Source organism: Uranotaenia lowii, chromosome 1, assembly GCF_029784155.1.
Source record: "Uranotaenia lowii strain MFRU-FL chromosome 1, ASM2978415v1, whole genome shotgun sequence".
In the NCBI taxonomy this organism is placed as follows: domain Eukaryota; kingdom Metazoa; phylum Arthropoda; class Insecta; order Diptera; family Culicidae; genus Uranotaenia; species Uranotaenia lowii.
This window is the reverse complement of record NC_073691.1, coordinates 147,290,916-147,312,890: the sequence shown is the minus strand read 5'-3', so window position 1 is coordinate 147,312,890 and position 21,975 is coordinate 147,290,916. Positions and strand designations below refer to the sequence as shown.

The following is a 21,975-nucleotide window of genomic DNA, read 5'->3' as shown; positions in this document are numbered from 1 at the left end:
TGTAGTGGTATATTTGATTCAACTGTAAATATGATAGATTCAACTACAAATGTATGATCGATTCTAGGTATTGAACTATAGATATAGTAAATTCAACTATATTTTGATGATTGATTGTTTGATACTTGAATACTATAGTGTTCATCCGGGTTCATCAGCAAAAATATAAAAAAAAAATCGTAAAAACTAGTACAGACCCCGTTCGTATTTAGCAACATTCGATTTTGGCAACATTCAATTTGGCAACATCCGATTTCGGCACATGTGCCAAAATCGAAAGGTTTTTAGAAACAACATTTCCTTTTAGTTTTCGCTATAACAGGACCAATATAATTTTGATAAACACCGTAAATACGTTTTAACGTTCTGAAATGGTGATGAAATACAACAACAAAAACAAAAGTTTTTTTTTTAATTATAAAGTACTCAAAAATGACAAAATGGTGTAAAATTCAAAAAGTTAGGAAACAAATACAAACAAAAGAATAAAAATGACAAAAAAACAACTAAAAACTTATAAAGAACTACAAAAACAGCAAATACGACAAAAATTAACAAGCATTATAAACAAAACAAGAATAAAAAATGACTAAAATGGCCGGAAATTGACTGAAAATAACGTTAATGATAATTATAAGAGTTATTTTTGAAAAATAAGAGAAAAAAATTAAGGAAAAAAACCGTTCGATTTTGGCAACATTCGATTTTGGCAACACAAAATGTTCGGGCATGTTGCCAAAATAGAACGGGGTTTGTATTGGTAAGTCAGTAAGGTTGGTAAAGATAATGATAGATTGATGGAATGATATTGGGTAAATTTTCCCGCCACTAGGTCAATCTTCGCCGGGTGCAGAAGCACGGACTTCTAAGAAAGTCGTCCGGGACCGATTAGTTAAGATCAGCGATGGAAAAAAATCGCTTCTAGCGATAATTGAATACATACAAACCTCGTCTACGATGCATTGACATCGTTGTCTGTCGACGACACTCACATACTCCTCTCACAATTGCAAACAGACCTCTTTGAGAAACGAGTTACGAGTATCTCAAAAGAGCACCATCTAAATACTATCCGTGTTGGTTTAGACTTTACGCTCTCCTTCTTACCATATTTCTCTTGTAGTGTGCGCTGACCACAAGATGTGGATCTCGAAGTGCACAACTGGGTATAAAGAGTTTATCGGAAAATGTACATCTGACGATAAGAAGCGATCCTATCATAATCATTTCGTCAATGATAATGATTTTCTTTCTTATAAGCAGGGATGCCTAGAGCGACATTCATCAGTACGAGAACGACTGTCAAAATGATCAGATTTTAACTTGCGACACATCAATAGAAAGCTCTTCTTGACCTGTACATGATGGGAATTTATGGGAAAAGTGGTTCGGGGCTATCTGGTCCTGGCCACGGCCAATCTGGCCGGTTCCGGAATCCGAAAAATCAAAATTATCAGATTTTAACTTGCGACACATCAATTGAAAGCTTTTGCCCTGCAAATGATGGGAATTGATAGGAAAAGTGTTTCGGAGCCATCTGATCCTAGCCACGGCCAATCTGAACGGTTCCAGAAACCGAAAAATCAAAATGATCAGATTTTCACTTGCGACACATCAATAGAAAGCTCTTGACCTGTACATGATGGGAATTGATAGGAAAAGTGGTTCGGGGCCATCTGGTCCCGGCCACGGCCAGTTCCGGAATCCAAAAAATCTTAATGATCAGATTTTAGGCGGCATCCATAAATTACGTAACGCAAAAAATGCACTTTTTTACCCCCTCCCCCCCATATGTCACAAATCGTAACGCTTCGATGTACCCCCCTATGAAAATTACGTAACACTGACAATTACCCCCCCCCCCCCTCCGATCCTATCATGTTTTTAAAAACTGATTTTCAAAGAAAAAAAAGATTTTAACACAAAATTTTTAACGTTCTTCAAAACGGAATAAATATCTATCCAAATCGCTTCTTAAGTACTGATGATAACTCTCTGATAAGAAAAATTAAGTGTCTTATTACGAGTTGCTCTATGCTTGTTAACTGATGATTTAACTTGTTTACTTTATTCTGTTCAAGCAGCATAAATTGTTATGCGAAATATACTCCACTTAGTAATATTCGTCGGAATAATCAAAATTGCATTATTTAAATCAGTTGAGAAAATAAAGTAATATTTCCGTTTTAAGATTGGATTGAGTTCTTGGGGGTAAATGTACTTAATATTCGATTTTCCAACGGTTATTTCACGGATATTCAATACACATATTTTGAAATATGGAGTCTATCTTAGAATCTTTAAAGAGGAAAGGTTACAAACCAGTTTTAATTTTGTTGAAGTTTACAAATTTTAAGCTGATATCAGTTTGCATATTATTCTGCACAAATTGCATGACATATAAAAAGCTACTATTAAACTGAAATTTTTAAGGAAAAAATCGTTACATAACGATGAGCATACCTCCCCCCCCTCCCCTATGTCACAACTCGTAACGCTCGAGCTTAATCCCTCCCCCCTAGGAGCGTTACGTAATTTATGGATGCCCCCTCAGCGTTTTTATACTCGTATGCACTTTCGGAAGACTATAAATGTTTCAATGTATTTCATTAACTTCCCACAAATTTTAATTGAAATCAATCAAAATTGAGGCAGAATGCCTGCCAGACCACGTGTTTTTCGCTCAAATTTAGAAAGCTGTTACCCTTTGAGAAAAGTTTCTGGTTCCCAAATTAAAATAAGAGTGCATAATTATATTGAATTTCGTCCTTTTCCAAGTTTAAAAGGTGCACAAATAATTGATTCGAAAAATTCAAGAAATTGAATTTCGTTGCCTACATGAAGGCGTTTTACCTAAAAGGATATAAAAAAGTGTATTTTGAAAAGCGAAATTTCCGATAAGTTTTGCAATAGTAAATGATTTTTTTTCCAAAATATATTTAGTTTATTAAAACACAATGAACATGTAATAAAACATTTGATGTTTCAATTTTAACTTTCCATTTAATCATTGTTCCATTTCTATTCATGTGTCGCAAGTGAAAATCTGATCATTTTGATTTTTCGGATTCCGGAACCGGCCAGGTTGGCCGTGGCTTGGACCAGATGGCCCCAAACCACTTTCGCTATCAATTCCCATCATGTACAGATCAAGAGCTTTCAATTGATGTGTCGCAAGTTAAAATCTGATCATTTTGATTTTTCGGATTCCGGAACCGGCCAGATTGGCCGTGGCCAGGACCAGATGGTCCCGAACCACTTTTCCCATCAATTCCCATCATGTACAGGTCAAGAGCTTTCTATTCGTGTGTCGCATCATGACATTTTTTAAATTTTTTCATGACAGTCACGGAATCAAAAATTCAAAAATGTCATTCCGACAGTCAGAGGACCAACAGAATCTTCGACTGTCACAAGTCAAAAATGTTATCGACACTCATTCTCCGTGCAGCATTTCAGCTTGCGATTTGAGAACACATCGAGCAAAGAAAGTTACTCACTTGTCAGAGCTATATGTTGTCTAACAATGTATTCGTTATCTCCGAGTGACAACCGTACCAACATTTTGTTATGGATTGAGAGGAACCAAGTTTGATCGCTACTTGTACAGATCGCGAAGTGTACAGTTCAGGATAAAACCTTTATCGCATCATATTCATTTCATTTCCATCGCTGGTTAAGATGCACAATTTGCTGAGCAACCATGCGTCAAGATGCAAAAAAAAACAGCAGCGGAGGAACCAGGACGTTGATATTGGGATTTCCGGTCAGGTTTTCTAGCATTGTGGCGGCTAGAACGAACTGAATGCAAAGTGCTGAATCAATCATAGAAATAAAATTAAATCTATCATAGTGATAATTAAATCAATCATATTGTCATAGTTGAATCTACCATATGTTTATTTAAATCATTATCATTATCATAGTTAAATCAATCATTTTTATAACCAAATCAATCATATAATTAAAGTTGAGTCTACTATATTTATTGTTGAATGTATGACATCAATCATACATTATAGTTGAATCTATTATATTTATGGTTGAAAGCACAATATTAATCACACAACCATAGTTGAAATTATTATATTTATTGTTGAACGTACAAAACCAATCAGATTGTCTATTATTTGTATTGTTGAAATATTGATGATTATAGTTGGTTGAGATTCAATCAGATCTATGATTAAATATAAGTGGATTATTGTTGGAAATACCACAATTTTTTCTCTGTGTATTCATGGATTTTCCTGTAAATCGGTGGATTTAGACTATTTTCTGCTTATATTCTATCGAATATCGAATCGGAATATCGAAAAATTACTTCAGCACTAAACGAGCAAATTCCACTTATGTATCCTTTTATTATAGTTTTGTTTTGATATGAGTACTCTAAGACTTATTCTAAGTCTAATACAATAATCTAAGCCAAAGGTCATGAGTCCGAGTCTCGGTTACGGCATACAAACATGCCCTTTCTGTGGGCTGAAGGTGTTAGCATTTGTATGATGCCAGTCATCATTTTGTTGAGATGTACGTTATCTTCAAAGAAGCATGAAGTTTCACAGAGATCTCCAATATGTGTGGTCGTTTTTAATAACGTCTGTTTTTTTCATTCCCTCCATTCCAGGTCACTGCAATCTGCCCCCGATCTTCACACAGGACATGAACAATCTGGCCCTGTCTGAATCGACGCCCCTGGGAACCGTCGTCTACCGGCTGGAAGGTTACGATCCGGAGGGAGGGGCCGTGTCCTTTGGGCTTCTGGGCTCCGACAACTTCATGGTCGATTCAATTAGCGGCGACGTTAAGGTTATCCGGCCCCTGGACCGGGAGGTGAGTTCAAAAAATGTTTGAATGCTTCTTTCAACAGAAAATTTAAGAACAACTACAAATTGTAACAAATCTTCAAAACCTCGACCCACCTTATTCCGCTAGAGATGGTATCCGTATCAAGATATCACATGCCAAGCGGATGCTGGAAATTACTCTCCCATCACACAAGAACAATATTTTCCGGGAACCAATCGTCAACGGTTCCATTAGAGCCTTCCACAACATTGTGTCACCGCTCATTCAAATTGTATGTATGTTTCATTTCAAGATCCCCAGGTCCCGAATCGTATGTCAAACTGGAGAGCTGTACGTTGCAAATAATCCATCATGTTCCTTTTGCTGCAGCTGGAAGCGGAAGCTCTGGTGCCACAAACCTTTCTAAAAGTGAAACATTCCACGAAAGGTTGGTTGGGGGAGCAGCCTCTTCAAAGGAACATATCTCTGACTTTGCATTTTCCATTGAAAAGCTTGTACTGTCGTCGTCGTCGTCATCCTCTTTAGCTTTATCGTTATTATTAGCATATCTGAGAAGATCTACAATTTCAAGTGCAGGTCCCAAGCCCTGGGAATGGAACGAGTGCGTGCTTTTCGGCTGTGACAAACCTGAAACAAACATTATTTCCCGGGCTGTTGCAGTGCCGAAAATTTGCAATCATAGAACCGTCTGGACACTGGATGTTGAAAGCGAACTAATTGAGCTGTATTTTTTATAAAAATTGATGTGGAAATTTGAGTGTTTTTTTTAATAAAGCAATTTGAGGCTTACAAGTAAATAAACGTTTAAGGTTTTACAAATGTTGAAGAATGTAGAAGTCGAATTCAGCTGAGTAAAAGGTACCCGACTTCTCAAGAGTGAAAAATCCTTTTTCTCAACTTTTCTGCTAAGAACTCGTAAGTTCAACAAGTGAAGATGAAAAGTTAAAAAAGTACTCTGAAACTTAGTCCATTTCAATACCATTTCGTGCTTTCGAACGAACTTTTAAGGAACTTGCTGGTACTGCGTGCAGCTAATATAGAACTTCGAAGGGAGTGAGATGACAACTGTCAAATTTTGTATGTACAGGGTGGCATCGTGAACTTTGTTTTTTTGCATAAAACTCGAACTGTTTGTAAATTCTATTCGAAACCAACTTCAAAATCATTCATTAGTAGTATAATTACAAACAAGTTAATTTTTTTTACCAATTTAATCAGAAAAACTTGAACTGGACAACCTCTTTTACCGTTCCATGGCCCGAAGTTCGATAATTGAATCCAATTTTCCTTCCCTCCCTTGTGCGATATTTTTTTTTTTTCAAATCTGATGAATAATAACGTCAATAACATGTGAACACAATTAATATAAACACAGTTAATTTTGACGACCCGTGATGACCCGGAACTTGCTAACTGAAATCAACTGCTCATATCTCATAAACCCTATCTCAATCCGATGCATAATCACGTCAATATAGCCAAAACAACAAATATGGACGATCCATTTTTCGAACCACGATTCGAATCTTGTCAACTGAAATCACTACTGTTGTACTGTCATCATTAGTTAAGATGTCAGTTGTAGACGAAATCGATACATAATTCCAGTTTGGGTGGTGTTTCTTATGAATCCCACCACCTTACGGGCCTGCATCTTCCAAATATCATCGAGTGTAAGGATTCGCTTACCAAGAACTTTTAGTCGATGTGTCATAAGATATCCACAGTCGCACATTAAGTGCTCTACAGTTTCTGATTCAGTATTACAGCACTGGTACTGAGTTTGTCATTTTTTTTTAAATTGGTAATTGCATGGACAATGCCCTTGTTGAAACGAAACAGGTTTCAGTGGTGGAATAGAGTTATCTTTATTCATGTTTCGTCTATTAAGTCATTAGAATACAACTTTATTAATTAGCGATAGCTAATTGTCACTTTCCACTTCTTATATTCCCTAACCGGGAAAATCCTCATTTCTCAATGAGTACTTTGATATTCTTACCCAGAATATCTGGCAACACTGTTGTGTTACCACGAACCCAATTTGAGTTGTCTTGCCCAACCGTGTGATGATGTAAACATTTGTACAGCGTTTATCATCATCACCTGTCATCAGCAATCATTGATCTAGCAAGAGGAACCAAAACAATGAATGTTTTGGTTCTGCTGCAATCGGCTCGGGGTAAGTATCAACACCTCCCCTCAATTCGCAGATTGAGAATGCTGAACAGCTTCGCGTGCCTCGCCCTCGGTAACGCCTTCGTGAACGCATCAGCTGGCTGATCCTCAATAGAGATGTGTCGCAAAGATAGCTGACCGCTTCTTACGATCTCCCTGATGAATGCATACTTCACATCCAGATGCTTCATCCGCTGATGAGTCCGCGCCTCTTCCAGATACTGGATGCAAGGGATGTTGTCTTCCATTAACGTGAAAGGAGTGCTAACCACACCCAATTCACCAAGGAAGTTTGTAAACCACACTGCATGGCAAAGGGCTCCTATCTCAGCATAGGTCGAAGACAGACTGGCCGTCTGCTGACGTTCCGTTGACCACGAAACTAGATTCCCGAAGATCATGTAAGCGTAACCTGATACAGATCTTCGGTCATCAGAGTCGTTGGCAAAATCTGCATCAGCATATTCGATGAGTGGTTCCGATTTCGCGTTTCTGCGGAATACCAACGCTATATCGGTCGTACCTCGAAGGTACCGCAGAATACGGTTCCGCCGGGCTGGCCTGGTACTTGCTCAGTGCGCTAACCGCAGCACAGATATCTGGCCTCGAAGATGTCGCCAAATATTATAGACAACCGATAAATTCTTTGAACGGTTGTTCGGTGATAACCTCACCACGATGCATCGTTCAGCTTCGTCCAGCGAACGGTTGTGTCAAGCGGTGTGCTTACGGGTTTACAATCACCCATACCGAATCGTTACAGAACCTTCTCGATGTATCCTGATTGCGAAATCTCGATAACCCCTGAAACGTCTTTTCCGGTAATAAGGATGTCATCCACGTACAGGATGAGGGTGAGTCCTCACTTACAGGATCGGTAAACGCAGCAGTCGCTCTTCAACGGATAGAAACCAAGTTTTCTAATCTCTTCGTCGAATCGCTGGTTCCAAGCACGACCCGCTTGCTTCAAGCCGTACAGGCTTTTCTGTAACCGAACGACCTTCGATTTGCCGACGTCATTGTTTGGCAACTGCATGAAGATAACCTATTCTAAATTTCCATTCAGGAATGCAGTTTTGACGTCCATCTGATGAACTTCCATGTCGAATTCGTTCGCCAACGCCAAGACGGTTCGGACACTCTCCATCTTGGCTACCAGTGCATAGGTTCCCCAGTAATCCAATCCTGGTCTTTGGGAACATCCTTTTGCGACCAATCGAGCCTTGTAGCGACCATCGTCCTTCACGGTGAACACCCACTTGGACAGGATGGGTTTCCTGTGACCCGGGGGCAAGCTAACCGTTTCCCAAGTCTTATTCAGGGCTTCAGGGCTGTCATCTTCTCGTCGATGGCGACCTTCCAGGAATCCCAGTCGTCCCGGCGCTTCAGCTCCTCATCAACAACAGCAGCTACGTTAGCCACGTAGCGCCGTGAAGTCTCTCTTGTTCGCTGACTTCGTCTCAGGGCCGGTTCATGGGTGACGAAATCTTCGTCATCTTCGCCATCGCTACTCTCGTAGTCGCTCTCGTCTCGCGCCATATGTTGACTGACACCGGAACCAATGCTTCGTTGATTCCAGTGGCTGAAAACCCCAGCACACGAACGAAAAACATATTGCTTTCTCGAACGTTGTTTTCTGGTAACCCCAGCTAAACAACCTCTTGTCGCTTTCTTCGCGTTCCCTCTCAAAGCCTTCATTTCGCGATGACTTCGAGAATCTGCACTCTCGGCAGGAATCCACAGAAAGAACTGGTTGACTGCGCTAGCGACTAACCGTCGTCGAAACCACCTCCTCCGAAGCACCCGAAACATCACAAGCAACCGAAACATCAATCAAGCTTTATGGCTTTTCGCTTCGTTGCTTCAACGTTTCGAGCGCTCCATAAAACCAGAGGGCAACGTTTAGCTGCATGCGACCCATCTGGATCCAATGCTATGCTGAAGTATCTGGCAACTAATCGTCGCCCAAAACATCTCCTCCAAAGCCACAGAAAAATCGTTCTGTAAATTATTAAGACGGCTGATCCAGCAAACATTTTTGTAGGAATATTTCTCAACAACTTTGTTATACGTTTCATATACATTATAGATCATATGAAAATAAAAAAAAAACAGCATTTACCTTCCAAAGTGGAGGCAATATACATACATATTTTCAACTTCTGGCTAAAGCGATAAGAGTATACGAATTGGACGATATTCGACATTTTATACATACATACTGAAAGAATGCAAGAGATAACTTTTTTTTTTTTCTCTCAACGCATGCGAACCGTTGCCAGTGACAATCAGCGTTGTCAGATCTACGGATTTCTCCGTAGATCTACGGATTTGAACCATTTCTACGGAGCTACGGATCGATGCTCAAAATCTACGGACTTATCCTACTTCTAGTAACGATTTTTACGACCTTTTCAATTGTGCTCTATACGCCCCGAGTCAACAAGTTAAAGTGAAAATACGTTTTAAAACAGATAAAAGGTAAAAAATACAAAAATTGAATGATGGTGAAAATTGAGGAACATTGTGTACATCATGTTGCAGTGCGTATCTTACAGATTAAGATAACCCTCATTGTAGCATCCTGGTTAGAACATTTTAGAATAATTGTAAACTCAAATCTCCTGAATTTTGTAGTTGTGAATCAACAATGTTTGATTCATTTCAGGTCATATATGCCTGTTTTCCGTTTTGCTAGGAAGCTTTCATGTACTCTCGCCTATCTTGTTATAAGTGTATCTAATTCTAAGAATTTAAACTAAAATAACAATCTGTCATTTTTCACCCAATGTGGTTATAAGCTTCTATGCTCCAAAATCCCTACGTGGATCAGCTTTATGCCCTAAATTTTTTATTTATTTTCTAATCCTTTTATGGTTTTCGGGTTTCACAGGTATATGATGAAATCTGTGAAAAAAAAAGGTTAGGCACAATTTTCCCGTTTGTTTGGATAACGTGCCGCTTTATGCCTACCCCTTTTCTGATACCTGATAATATTTTCACCACTTGAGAATCTTGTTGGTTTTTTTTAATATTTCTGTAAAGAAGATAAAGAGATTTCTTCTTACTGAAAAATTAATACTACATGAACTACAAAACTATTACTCATGAAAATTTATCTGAGAAAATTCGTACTTACGTGGAAAAGAAGAAGAAGTGCTAGTTCAGCAATGACACGTTAATTTTTCGTCAGATATACAAACCTGAAAAGTAAAGTGACACGCCGCCTTTATTTATTTTTTTTTTGTGATGGTCCCACAGGCCCAATTGGGTCCTTCCTCCACCCCATACGCTTCTTTAGAAGTGGGAGGGACAGTTTATCCTCTGGATAATTTTGTTTGCATTATTTTATCTAATTCTGCCCTTTTTAGGATTAGTCATTATTTCAAATTGTCAGTTAAACGTGTTGTATTGCCAGTTTCTTGAAAATGCTTATGTTTGAACAGTCTTTGATATTTTGCGGCAGGCTGTCAAACATTTTTAGACCGTTGTAGAAAACTGATCGTTTTGTCATCCCCTTTCTCGTATTCGGTAATCTGAAATCATGGGCTCTTCTCGTATTGTAGCTATGTACATCGTTGCCGTACTGCAGACCGTCCATTAAGTAAGCCGGTAACATTCCGTTCTTCATTTTATATGTAAAAATCAAACTGTTATACGCTATTCTCTGTTTCACTGACAACCATTGAAGTATGTCTTGCATCAATGTACTTGGTGTGTATCGATTACATCGTATCACTACTCGCATGATCTTATTTTGAATTCTTTGTAGGCGCTTTGATTGTGTATCAGATGCATGCAGTAAAATTGTAGCGCAATAGTCGAAGTGTGGCATGATAACAGATTTAACGTAGATTATTTTCGACCAGAAAGTCATATATCTACTTACTCTACAAAGTACACCATATTTCACGGCAATCTTTTTGATTGTGTAGTCTATGTGAGCTATAAAATTCAATTTTTCATCGACTTGTACTCCCAGGTATTTGACTTGACGAACCCTTTCGATCTCCCAACCATCGATTAATAATTTATTCTTATTTTAATTTTTTGGCATTTCGGCGAGTTGTGAAAATTCAAGGTAGAATATTTAGAAAGAACATGAAAGTATTATAGGTGAAAAGATCAAAGCTAGAGCGCTTTGGGTAGAAGAAATTGAATAGTTGGTGAAAATGTGAGCAGGGCTTTTGTTTTGTGAACAGCTTTTGAACTACTTGCGTGATTCTTTGCCGCACGCCGTTTCAATGTTGATAGGAAGCGATGAAGAAACCCATCGCATTCCTACCCACATTGAAACACGGACGGGTCGAACACATGAGATTGTGTCCGACCGGCCACAAAACAAAAGCCCTGCTCACATTTTCACCAACTAACATGTTTATAGGACGATATAACGTCACCTCTTGTGCATATTTCTGTTTTTCAATGGGGACAACTGTAGAACATTTCCACGTTTCAGGTATTATTCCTAACTGCAGACTCGTCTTTATAACATTTCTCAACGGGTTGGCTAATACCAGCAACGAATCCTTAAAAATTTTTAAGGAGACATTTTCGATATCAGCTGTGGGTTTCATATCGTTTATTATTTCGTCAAAATCTTGACTACTTATTGTCTCGAATGTGTGAAATTCTCCACTATTGTACATACTCTGATCCACGTATCCATTATTGCTTGCCGGGATGCTGTTATGAATTTCCATGACGCTAGCAATAAAGAAGTCATTGAACTTCTCTGCTATTTCTTTATCGTCTTTGACTTCAACTCCGTTGAATGTGACTGAATCTGTCTTGGTACTATTTGACTTCATCAACCTTTTTATTGTTTTCCACAATTGTTTCCCATTAGATTTGTTTCTCTCCAGCTCATCTTGGATAGATTGGATAGATGGGTTCCAAACGCAGGTGACACGTGATTCTGTAGACAAGACCGAGTGTTTGGCTTTAGAGATTCAGCTGAGATTTGAAAAAATATTGCTGTTAGTTATTTACAACCCTCCAGACAACGATTGCGCACCATTTTTTGAGCAGAAGCTTGCGGATTTTTCTGTTTTGTAAGAACATGTGATCGTGATTGGCGACTTTAATACTGACCTCTTGCGTCGAAGTAGGAAACGTACACTTTTAGAAACTGTTTTCCAAAACTTTTCTATGTGTGCCTTTAATAAAGAACCTGTCTTTTTTCACGACAACAGATGCTCCCAGTTAGATCTTCTACTGACAAATAAACTCGATAAAGTCATACGTTTTGGACAAGTTAGTTTCCCATGTTTATCCCAGCATGACCTGATTTTCTGTTCGCTTGATTTTAACGTTGTAGACGACATCGTGGTAAATGTGTTCAGAGACTATAAAAACTCTGATAGGTATAACTGGTATTCATAACGCGTTAACATCACTTGATTGATCTGATTTCTACGAGTCATCGAATCCAGATGACAAGACTGAGATTCTCTATGTATGATACACGAGAATTTTGTGCCTTTACGAACATCTTCTACACCCAAAACAACGAATGCCTGGTTCAACCATGCCGTGTGACGATCTATATTGGAACGTAACTTAGCATACAATGACTGGCGTAGAGCTCCATCGCATCTGAAGGAATTAAAACGACGACATTATAAAACTCTACGAATTTGTACCAACTCTCTAATTACGTGAACCAAGGCACAACATTTGAATCGGTTTTTGTGAAGAGTCTAGGAGTTGAGGCGTGTAAATTCGATCCAGATGACGGAAATCAGATGTTCTCATCCTCCTATTCGAGAGCGGATAGTCATGAGCCATACAGAGGTGGAACAGAACCATCGCAGCTGAACTTCTCTTTCCGGCCTGTACTCCATTGGGAGGTTGTTAACTCTATCTGCGATATTCAATCAAATGCGGAAGGCCTGGATCGTCTACCCATACAATTTATCAAAATGGTACTGCCATTAATCGTTCACCATGTAACTCACCTTTTAACTCTATTGTATGTACCTCGATATATCCCACTTGTTGGAAACGCGCAAAAATCATTCCCTTGAAGAAGAAGTCTCAATCAAACACAATTGAGAATCTAAGGCCTATAAGCATATTGTGCGCCTTATCAAAATCATTTGAAAAAGTGTTGAAAAACCAGATATCCGCATTCATAAATGACCACAATTTGCTCACTGAGACTCAGGCAGGTTTTCGTAGAGGCCAAAGCGTGAAAACAGCAGTACTTCGGGTTTACGACTATCTTGTTTCTGCTGGGGATAAACAAAACTCTGGGGTCTTACTTTTGCTTGATTTTAGCAAGGCATTCGACACCATTTCACACAAAAAGCTTTGCGAAAATCTACAAAGTAATATTATCGGGTGCCCTCTGAAAAATCTGTACGCCTATAGATCCTGTTGGTTCGTGAAAAAGCTTAGCTCAGCTCGTTACCCACCTGCTCAATTCGAAAAGCTTACTAGCGCTCAAGAAAGCCGCTTTACGAAACTATGTTGTACCAGCCAATAGAACAGTGTTGTAAGCGAACTCTTTTTTCGTCCGAGGTGTTGTGAACTACAATTCCTTACCACCTGAACTGAAGCGTTTACAATCAGAAACCACTTTCAAGCGAGAATGTCTGAACTTCTGGAAACAGCACCAAAGTTAGCACTTTTTCTAAGTTTGTAACTTAGATAAAACCGGCATATAAAATAGATTGTTAGATATAGGAAACCAAAATTAGTTATAGGAAACCGAAGATAACGATAAATACAAATGTAAATCACGCAAGTAGTAATTTAAAAGAATATTGTATTATTACTCTACTGGAATAATAAACAAACAAACAAACAAACAAACAAAAGAGTAGTGCTTACTATGCCCCGGGTGCTTGTTATGCCCTTATCTTCCCTATGTAATAAGTCATTCCCAAATAATTATCGATTTCTCTCACAATGAACGATGATTTTGCTACTTTGAATTGGATTCATCGAGAATGATGAGAAATTCCGTATTGGTAGGGGAGATGAGGGCATAACGAGCACACAGAGCATAATGAGCACTCCTTTTTTCTACATAAGTACGTATTTTCTTAAACAAATTTTCATAAGGACTTGTTTCGTACTACCCATAGTATTAATTTTTCACCAAAAAAGAAATATCCTTTTCATCTTTACAGAAATATTAAATAATAACAAGCTAGGTTCTCAAGAGACGAAAATATTATAATTTTTGAGCACCACCAAATAAGCTTTTATGACCTTTAAATCATCTTGATCTGAAATATACGCACTGCAACATGATCTACACATTGTTTCTCAATTTTCAACATCATAAAATTTTTGATTTTTCAGTTTAATCAATTTTAAAACGTTTTTTTACTTTAATTTGTTCACTAGAGGCGAACAGAGCACTATCAATGAAGGCATAATGAGCATTTTCTGCCGGGGAATCTAGCAGCGAATTCAACTCGATGAAGTCAACTGAATAATAGAGCTACAGCTTGGCTTGTTTCTACTGTCGATTTGGCCTATTGGTAAGCTGTCGGAGAGGTTATTAGTAGACTCGAGTTCGATTCCTGTTCAAGGGGTTTTTTTTTGCACATACCATTCATGATTGATTTTTTTTATTGTTACATTATACGGCTAATAGCATCAAAGCATCATCCGTCAAACAAAACACCAGAAACATAATGTATGAACATGTATTAATTTTTTGAATTCTACAAACAGACCTAGGTTTTTTTGTTATTGCTTCGTTTGATGAATCTACGCCTCACCGTTTAGTGCGATCATGAATGATAAATGAAAAAAAAATCATCTCGACCAGGAATCGAACTCGAGCCTACTGATTACCTCTCCGACATCTTACCAATAGGCCAAATCGTCAGACGATACAAGTCAAGCTGTAGCTCTATTACTCAGTTGACTTCATCGAGTCGAATTTGCTGCTAGAATCCCCGGCAGAAAACGCTCATTATGCCTTCATTAATGGTGCTCATACTGCCTCGGGGGGTTTCTCATTATGCCTCTACAGTGACTGGTTTTCAGCTTTCGGCCAAAAATTTTAAAATGCATTTTTAAACGTTTTTATCTACTTTTTCAAGTTTCATCCAATTAGGCAATAGACTATTTGAGTGTCTGAACACGAAACAATGATGTAATTCACATATTACAGCTTTTCTCTATGGTTAACTAAGCGTTTTCCTTAAGGTGGCCATTATGCCCCCATCTCCCCTACCTAGGTGGAAATTGTAAATAGATTTCAGATTTACTAGACCCGACCCCCTGTGTGCGTACATTTATCTTGAAACAATGTGGATACAAATGTGCATCGTGAATTGAGAATTAGAAAAAGTTGTGGCTACTCTTACTTATATGACGAGCATGACTGTCAAAATATCAATTTAGTTCCACAGCAAAGTTCTGCTGCTTTATTCTGATTCTGGTTGTGGCAAGCGGAAGACCTAGAAAATGGGTAGAGGATTTCGTCAGCCATGTTTCTACCATCATGCGGACTCATATGGCTCCGACCACATTGTGATCTCTCTTTCTCTCTCCCCCCCTTCCTCAATGATAGAAGGAAAACTTCCCGAAGTGTGTGTGCGTATGTATGTTTGTGTGTTTACTCGTACGGTTTTGTATGTCTTCATGAGTCGCTGTGAGTGGCTGCGTACTCTATTAGCTATACGGTACTTCATTTACGATGCAGCCGCTTCCGGAAAATGTTTGCACTTGTTCCGGTTGCCATTGTTACTTTTGAATAGAAACGCCGTCATTTTCCGCTTCCTAGAACATACCAGTGGTAGAGGAAAAGGAAAATCCTTTTTCGGGTAATTATCTTGCACCTAGAGCTGTTGCGATTATCTTTCGAGTATCATTTTTAAACCAGTTGCTTGTCATAATCGACAAACCTCCACTGAAATTTAGCAAACCATTTTCAGAAAACAAAAGGTGCCCAAAATAGGTACCTAGTCAGTCTATCAGATCCAATAGGATGTTCCAATTGTGCTGAGTGTGCTTTCTGATAAAAGCGCTCGATAACACCCACACATACCTACTCAGAATAGGGCTCAGTCGATCAACGCGGATGGTGAATAGAGGGAGTTAGCCATTGTGTGTCTTATCGCATCGAATGCACCTGTTTTGATAAGCTGTGCACCAATCTAACCGGACCGATATTTGAGGGTGGAGATGAATAGTTGTCTGCCCCGGGTTCATTTGACCAGTTTTAGAAAGGGTCAGAGATTTTGAAGGATTTATCGTTTGGTAATTGAACACCTAAAACGCAAAAGTGGAATCGACTGAAGATGGGTTTGGTTGAATTTAGCAATTATTATGATTTTTTGATTATTAAATCAATGTCCTGTTTTTTTTCCTTTTTTTAGAAACTTCAGAAAAGTGGAGTTGTGCGTGCATTCATATTTTTTTAGAATTTTGTTTGTATCTTTTCAATTAAATCTGATTATAAAACTCCCATACATTCAATGAAAAACATTTTTTCTCAACGGAAACTTTGAAAATGAAAAACATAAATCGATAAATATCAGAATGTTTATATCATAATCATTTCTTTTTATAAAGTTTCTCGCAAAATCAGGTTTTTTTACGCGGTTTTTGCGAATTAAGGGACACAGTATTTGACCATTTGAAGTTGGGAGCAGGGTTGAGATATTTCATCGTCATAAGGCATGCAACTTTGACTTTGAAGCCTTTTGGTCCGCCAAACTCAATTGACTGTTCCCAGAATGGGTTCCTCTTCGTTTGCCGGTCACTCATCCCCAGTCGTGAGAAGCTAAAAGAATAGCAAAGTCGTGCATTCACCTTACGAATTGAAACGACCGAAGACAAACAAGAAACATTTCTCGCGCGAGCTTTCATTACGTCGTATGAAACAATATGTAAACAAACAGTTCTATTACGAAAAAATACAAAAACTGACATAAACTTGTTGCAACTTCTTTCCATTTAGAATATTTTTATCCTGTACAAAATATTTTATCTGTGAAACACAAATTTTAAAGTTGTTTGGATAACTTTTGCAGCAGTTTTCTCTGAATTCTTAAAATGTTTCATACAACGACGTAATGAAAGCTCACGCGAAATTTACTTTCATTTACTTATATTGTTGCTCTCTGCGGACAGCTGAACTGGAAAGAATTTTTTTCTTGTTAGCTTTCAAGGTCATTACTTCCTTGTTTATTCGAAATGTGTAGAGCTTCACCACAAGCCGAAAAATGCTGACTAAAGTCTGTTTCACATAGAATCTTGTCGCAACTTTTCATTTACTGCCGCGCCCCTAGTTGTCACATCGCGAATCCATTGACAGTGTTTTGATCCGGATGGTTTGTTTACTTAGTGGTGAAAATTTCATCAAGATTGAAGCTGTCAGTCAAAAGTTATCGACGATGGAACGCGAAAGGCGAGAGAAAATTCTGCACACTCGCGAAGAGAAACCGACGATGACCGGAAGCTGCGAGCAAAGGTAATTCGATCAGTTCACAATAATCCTGGAATATTCTTGTGTGATTTGGCGAAAAAATTCAAGACGAACCACAGTACAGCTCGACGAATTTGTTTGCGAGAAGGCTTGCGTTCGTATCATGCAAGCAAACACCCCAACAGGACGCTGGAACAAACGAGAAAGTGTTGACCAAGTACAACGGATGCATTTTGATGGACGACGAAACTTACGTTAAAATGGATTTGGGACAAATACCCGGTAACAAATTTTACCCTGCGAAGCGTAAAGGGAATGTTGCGGGTAGATTTAAGTTTGTTTTTGCAGATAAGTTTGCTCGTAAGTTGATGATTTGGCAAGGGATCTGTAGTTGTGGCAAGAAGACTAAGATTTTCATCACTGGGGACACAATGAATGGAAATGTTTACAAAGAAGAATGTCTCCAGAAGAGGGTTTTGTCATTCATTCGGTCCCACAAAGGTCCGGTGAAGTTCTGGCCGGACCTGGCAAGCTGCCACTACAACCGGAATGTCCTTAAGCCGACAACTATTTTCAACAATAGATTTAATACCTATAAAAATCATATCCCAATTTTGACCCTGAATCGACCAGAAATCGTGTTTCAATAAAAATCATTGCCTTGTTGAATCAGCAAGAAGGTATGTTATATTTATGTTGTTTATCCACCATGGGTGCACAGATTCATCGCAGTTTCTGCCTAAGTATGTGCTCAAATGCATTCTTTAGATTATTAAGTTCGACAAATCTCCAATGCAACGCGTACACCATATCCGGACCCCATGGCTTCGTATGAACTGTTATGGATGAATGGATTGCGATGATGTAGGTTTTATTTTGGAAGAACGAGTCTATCAGGTGGGCTACTTTACTTACAGGTATTCCGGCATCCGTGTATATACCTGGCCAGCTGGCAACTGATTGAACATTCTTATTTATAGTCACATCTTATCTGTCGGCCACTTATGGGATTCGAACCCAAAAGTTTTCTTGCCGATACCGGGAATCAAACCCAGTACATCTGGCATACCAACACCAGACTCGCGCCATCCTATCCACTAGACCACATCGACGCTAACGCATGTTTCATCAAGTATGGTTGGGTTGATGACGGTGCCCATTATGCCCCGAAGAGAAGATCAATTTGTTTGATTCACAGGCAGTTATCTTTTGGTTTATACAATTTAAATAGTCATTTTTAACGTTAATCTGGTTCTAACTGTAGTTTAAAACAAGGATGGTGATTGGCGAATAAATCGACGAACATAAAATGATTCTCTCACTCTTTGAGGGAACCCATTCCCCGAACGCATTCGAAAAAATTACACACGATGGCACTCAGTGAGCGAACCAATCGGACTTTCCGGCCAACCTCTTTAGTTCATTCAGGAGGCGATTGGGTTGCCTGTCTGTGATGCTATGATCCAATCATCAAGCGATTGCTTTGGAAGATGATTCTGCACAGAAGAATCGCAGACGAATATCATCAGCGAGCGATTGATGATTGCAATTCTTTCGACCGCATCCGATTATTCGTTCTGCTCGCAAATTTGGTTTTGCTACAGTTTGGTTGCCTGCGTTCGGGCGCTTTTGAAAGTAGCTCGAGCGTCAGCATTAGGTGGATCCTTTTTTATGATGAGTAGTATCATTAACACATTTGATTTGTTGTTTGAATTATGAAATTGATAATTCAGAAACTACTTTTATCAAAAACCGTTTTTAAAGCAAAATATTACCCATTTTCGATTTTAAGAAATGTGTATACATCAGCTTAAGAGATGATGGGTATAAATGTAATGAAAAAAAAAATGTATCCATTTTCATTATCGGTGAAAAGAGATTATAAGACTTGTTCATCTTATTATTAAAATAATATCTCCAATTATTAACTTTAAATACTTCATAACGTTTTTGTGTATTCTTCCGTTTTTCGACTGTTTTTGTTAACATGTATTGAAAAATCCATGAAAAATTATAAAAAAATGTTTCAATTCTTTAAGCAAGTTCAAAGCTCCATCTAGAATGATTTAAGACAAGAAACTATTGATTATTCAAGCCCAAGGTTTCCAAAAAAATAACTATGTTTTTGATAAAAAAAATTCTCGAATTCTGTGATTTGAACCAAAACTTCTGTGATGGTTTTCTGTGGCGCAGTTTTAATAGAATTTTCAATATTTTTGTTTTTTTTTGTAAATTTTTTGTCTAAACATTGCGATGGTTTAATCATAAGTTTATGATGTTTTCATCATACATTTATTATTCATATATTTACCACATTTGCCAATTTTTGCTCATAGTGTTGTTATTTTTTTTATCAAAATTTAGCCTTTTGTGATGAAAAAAAAACTCATGATTAGTTTCAAATTTGAACAAATTTTAATCCAAACTAATCTTTATTTTTATATTGATAAATAACACAGGGAAACAGCATTTTTGGTACCAAAAACGGATTTTGGAAAAATTTTGCGTCTTAAAATTCAAAACATTTGTCAAATTTAGTCTCTCACCTCTAGTTTTGGTGAAATGGCGTGTGTAAATTTTAAAATTGGTCAGTTTTGGGTAAAATTGATTTTTTATAACTGATAAACAAACAAGCGTACATGGAAACACATGGAAAGATTTTTTTGAATCAATTAATTATATCTCATTGAATTTTTCAGAGATACAACACTTAAAATAAAAATTGAATTATGCAAAAGACCCAAAAGATTTGATTACAACTATTCCTCACATCACTCAAGGAAGTCATTAAATATTTGACGATGAATATTTGAGCTCATTCAACAACTTTCAATACCCGTTTTTGCTAATTTGGACAAAATTTTCAAAAAGAAAACTTCAATAACTTTTCTCTCAAAAGTCAAAATCTTTAGCGGTCTTTGGGAAAGTTGATGATTGACTTAAAACCTCAATTTAAAAAAAAAAAAATTTTGATAGTGTCCTCTATTACTGCCAAAAAAGTTCCCAAATTTGATTAAAGTATTTTAACATGCTTTCAAATTTTATCACGAAACAAATATACTCAAAAGATGGACAATGTTGCTGTATACATTTAGGGGCAAAAATATAAACAATACTCAATATTTTTTTTACCTTAAAAACAGACGAAATTTTATCTTCATGCAATTCCCTAAATCCTCGCTCTGTTCCCATGTTCATTTTTTTCTTCAAACTTAACCATTTGATAGGATTTTAGCCATTTTTTCTTCTCGGGCTTTTTCATGGAAAATAACCGATTTTTTTAATATTCAAAAACTATCATCAAATGACCATAAAAATAACACTTATACTAAACTTACAACAAGAAAAAGTTGAACTTTTGCATTAACCAACCCATCTGCTCCTAAATGCTAAAATTTGATCAGAAGCAGAGGTGCAAAGAGATCCCATCATGAAACATGCAGTGCCGATTCTAACAGCCCGACGTCAGCTCCGAAAAAATCATCTTGCAAAGTTGCAGACTGATTCTATTTCCCTTACGTGCAGAGCGTCGAACGTGTCTGCAAGCAAAAGTCGCGATGACTGCACGTTACGAAAATTTCAAACTTGCAAGCCCGAAGATAAAATCCCTTGAGCCGAACAGAAAGAATCATTTCCGAAGATAGCTACAGTCTGCAAGTTGCTTGCATGCAGCGCGATGATGCGATGTACGTTTGCAAATTTGCAAGTTGCAACTTACAAGTTACAGGACGGTGGACTCGTTCTTGTGCGGTTGGATTCGTTCCACTAACCTAGGACCGACCGAACCGAATCCATGGAGAAAGAAAGTGATAGGCCGAAGAGCCACAGCCACCGACCATCAATTCAGTTGACGTTCAGCCATCGAAGCGTGCGTGTGTAGCGTATGTACATGGCTGTCTGCAAAACACTCGGCGCGCCGCCGTACTACAGAAGTAAGGACATGTTGGAGTTGTTGTTGTTGTTGGTGCCTTCGTGCTCGTTTCGTTTCCTTCTAAGACGGATTCGAAAGGAAGTGGTGCCCAAATTTTATTTGAGTTTTCAATGATCATTCTAGGGTGTTTAAGATAAATCATCAAAGCAAATAAAAACTAGTTTGTTTTGATTATAACTTTGTCATCTTACAAGTTATTTATGAAAACAAAAGTGTTAATAAAAGCTTATCTTAAAAATGTTGGAAAATCATCTTTATTGTTCTATAACACAGCTGCGGCCCGAAAAATTCAATCCATTCTCCATGGATAGGATCACTTGATAAAATAGAATCACATATTAAAGATTCACCCAAGTAACCATTAAGCCGCAAAAAGTGACTTTTATTAGGCATTATAGTACATTATAGGATATGCCCAACAAAACCAACTACCTTTGTACTCCACTTAAGGGCTGATCCAAAGCCGGTTTTGGCCTGCAATTCGGCTTCTATACGGCCTGGCCTCAATTGTCAAAATATTTTTCAGTGGGTACAATCGGTTGAACCCACTGAATGAAAATTAAAAAAAAAAGAAAAATTTTGTTTTTGTTTTGTCTTTTTCCTCCCAAAGCTATTTGTTTCCCATCTCCATCAATCCTTTTTATCTGATGTTGGT

The 21,975-nt window shown here is 37.9% G+C and overlaps 1 protein-coding gene across 1 annotated transcript in view; it reads left to right on the top strand.

Annotated features, from left to right (window-relative positions):
- The window catches only part of LOC129738010 (cadherin-87A), a 565,342-nt gene that overhangs the window by 332,469 nt on the left and 210,898 nt on the right, over positions 1 to 21,975 (top strand). Inside the window, exon 4 of the mRNA XM_055729186.1 lies at positions 4,631 to 4,836. Within this exon, the coding sequence (XP_055585161.1) occupies positions 4,631 to 4,836 (206 nt within the window). The remainder of the gene's footprint in view (positions 1 to 4,630; positions 4,837 to 21,975) is intronic.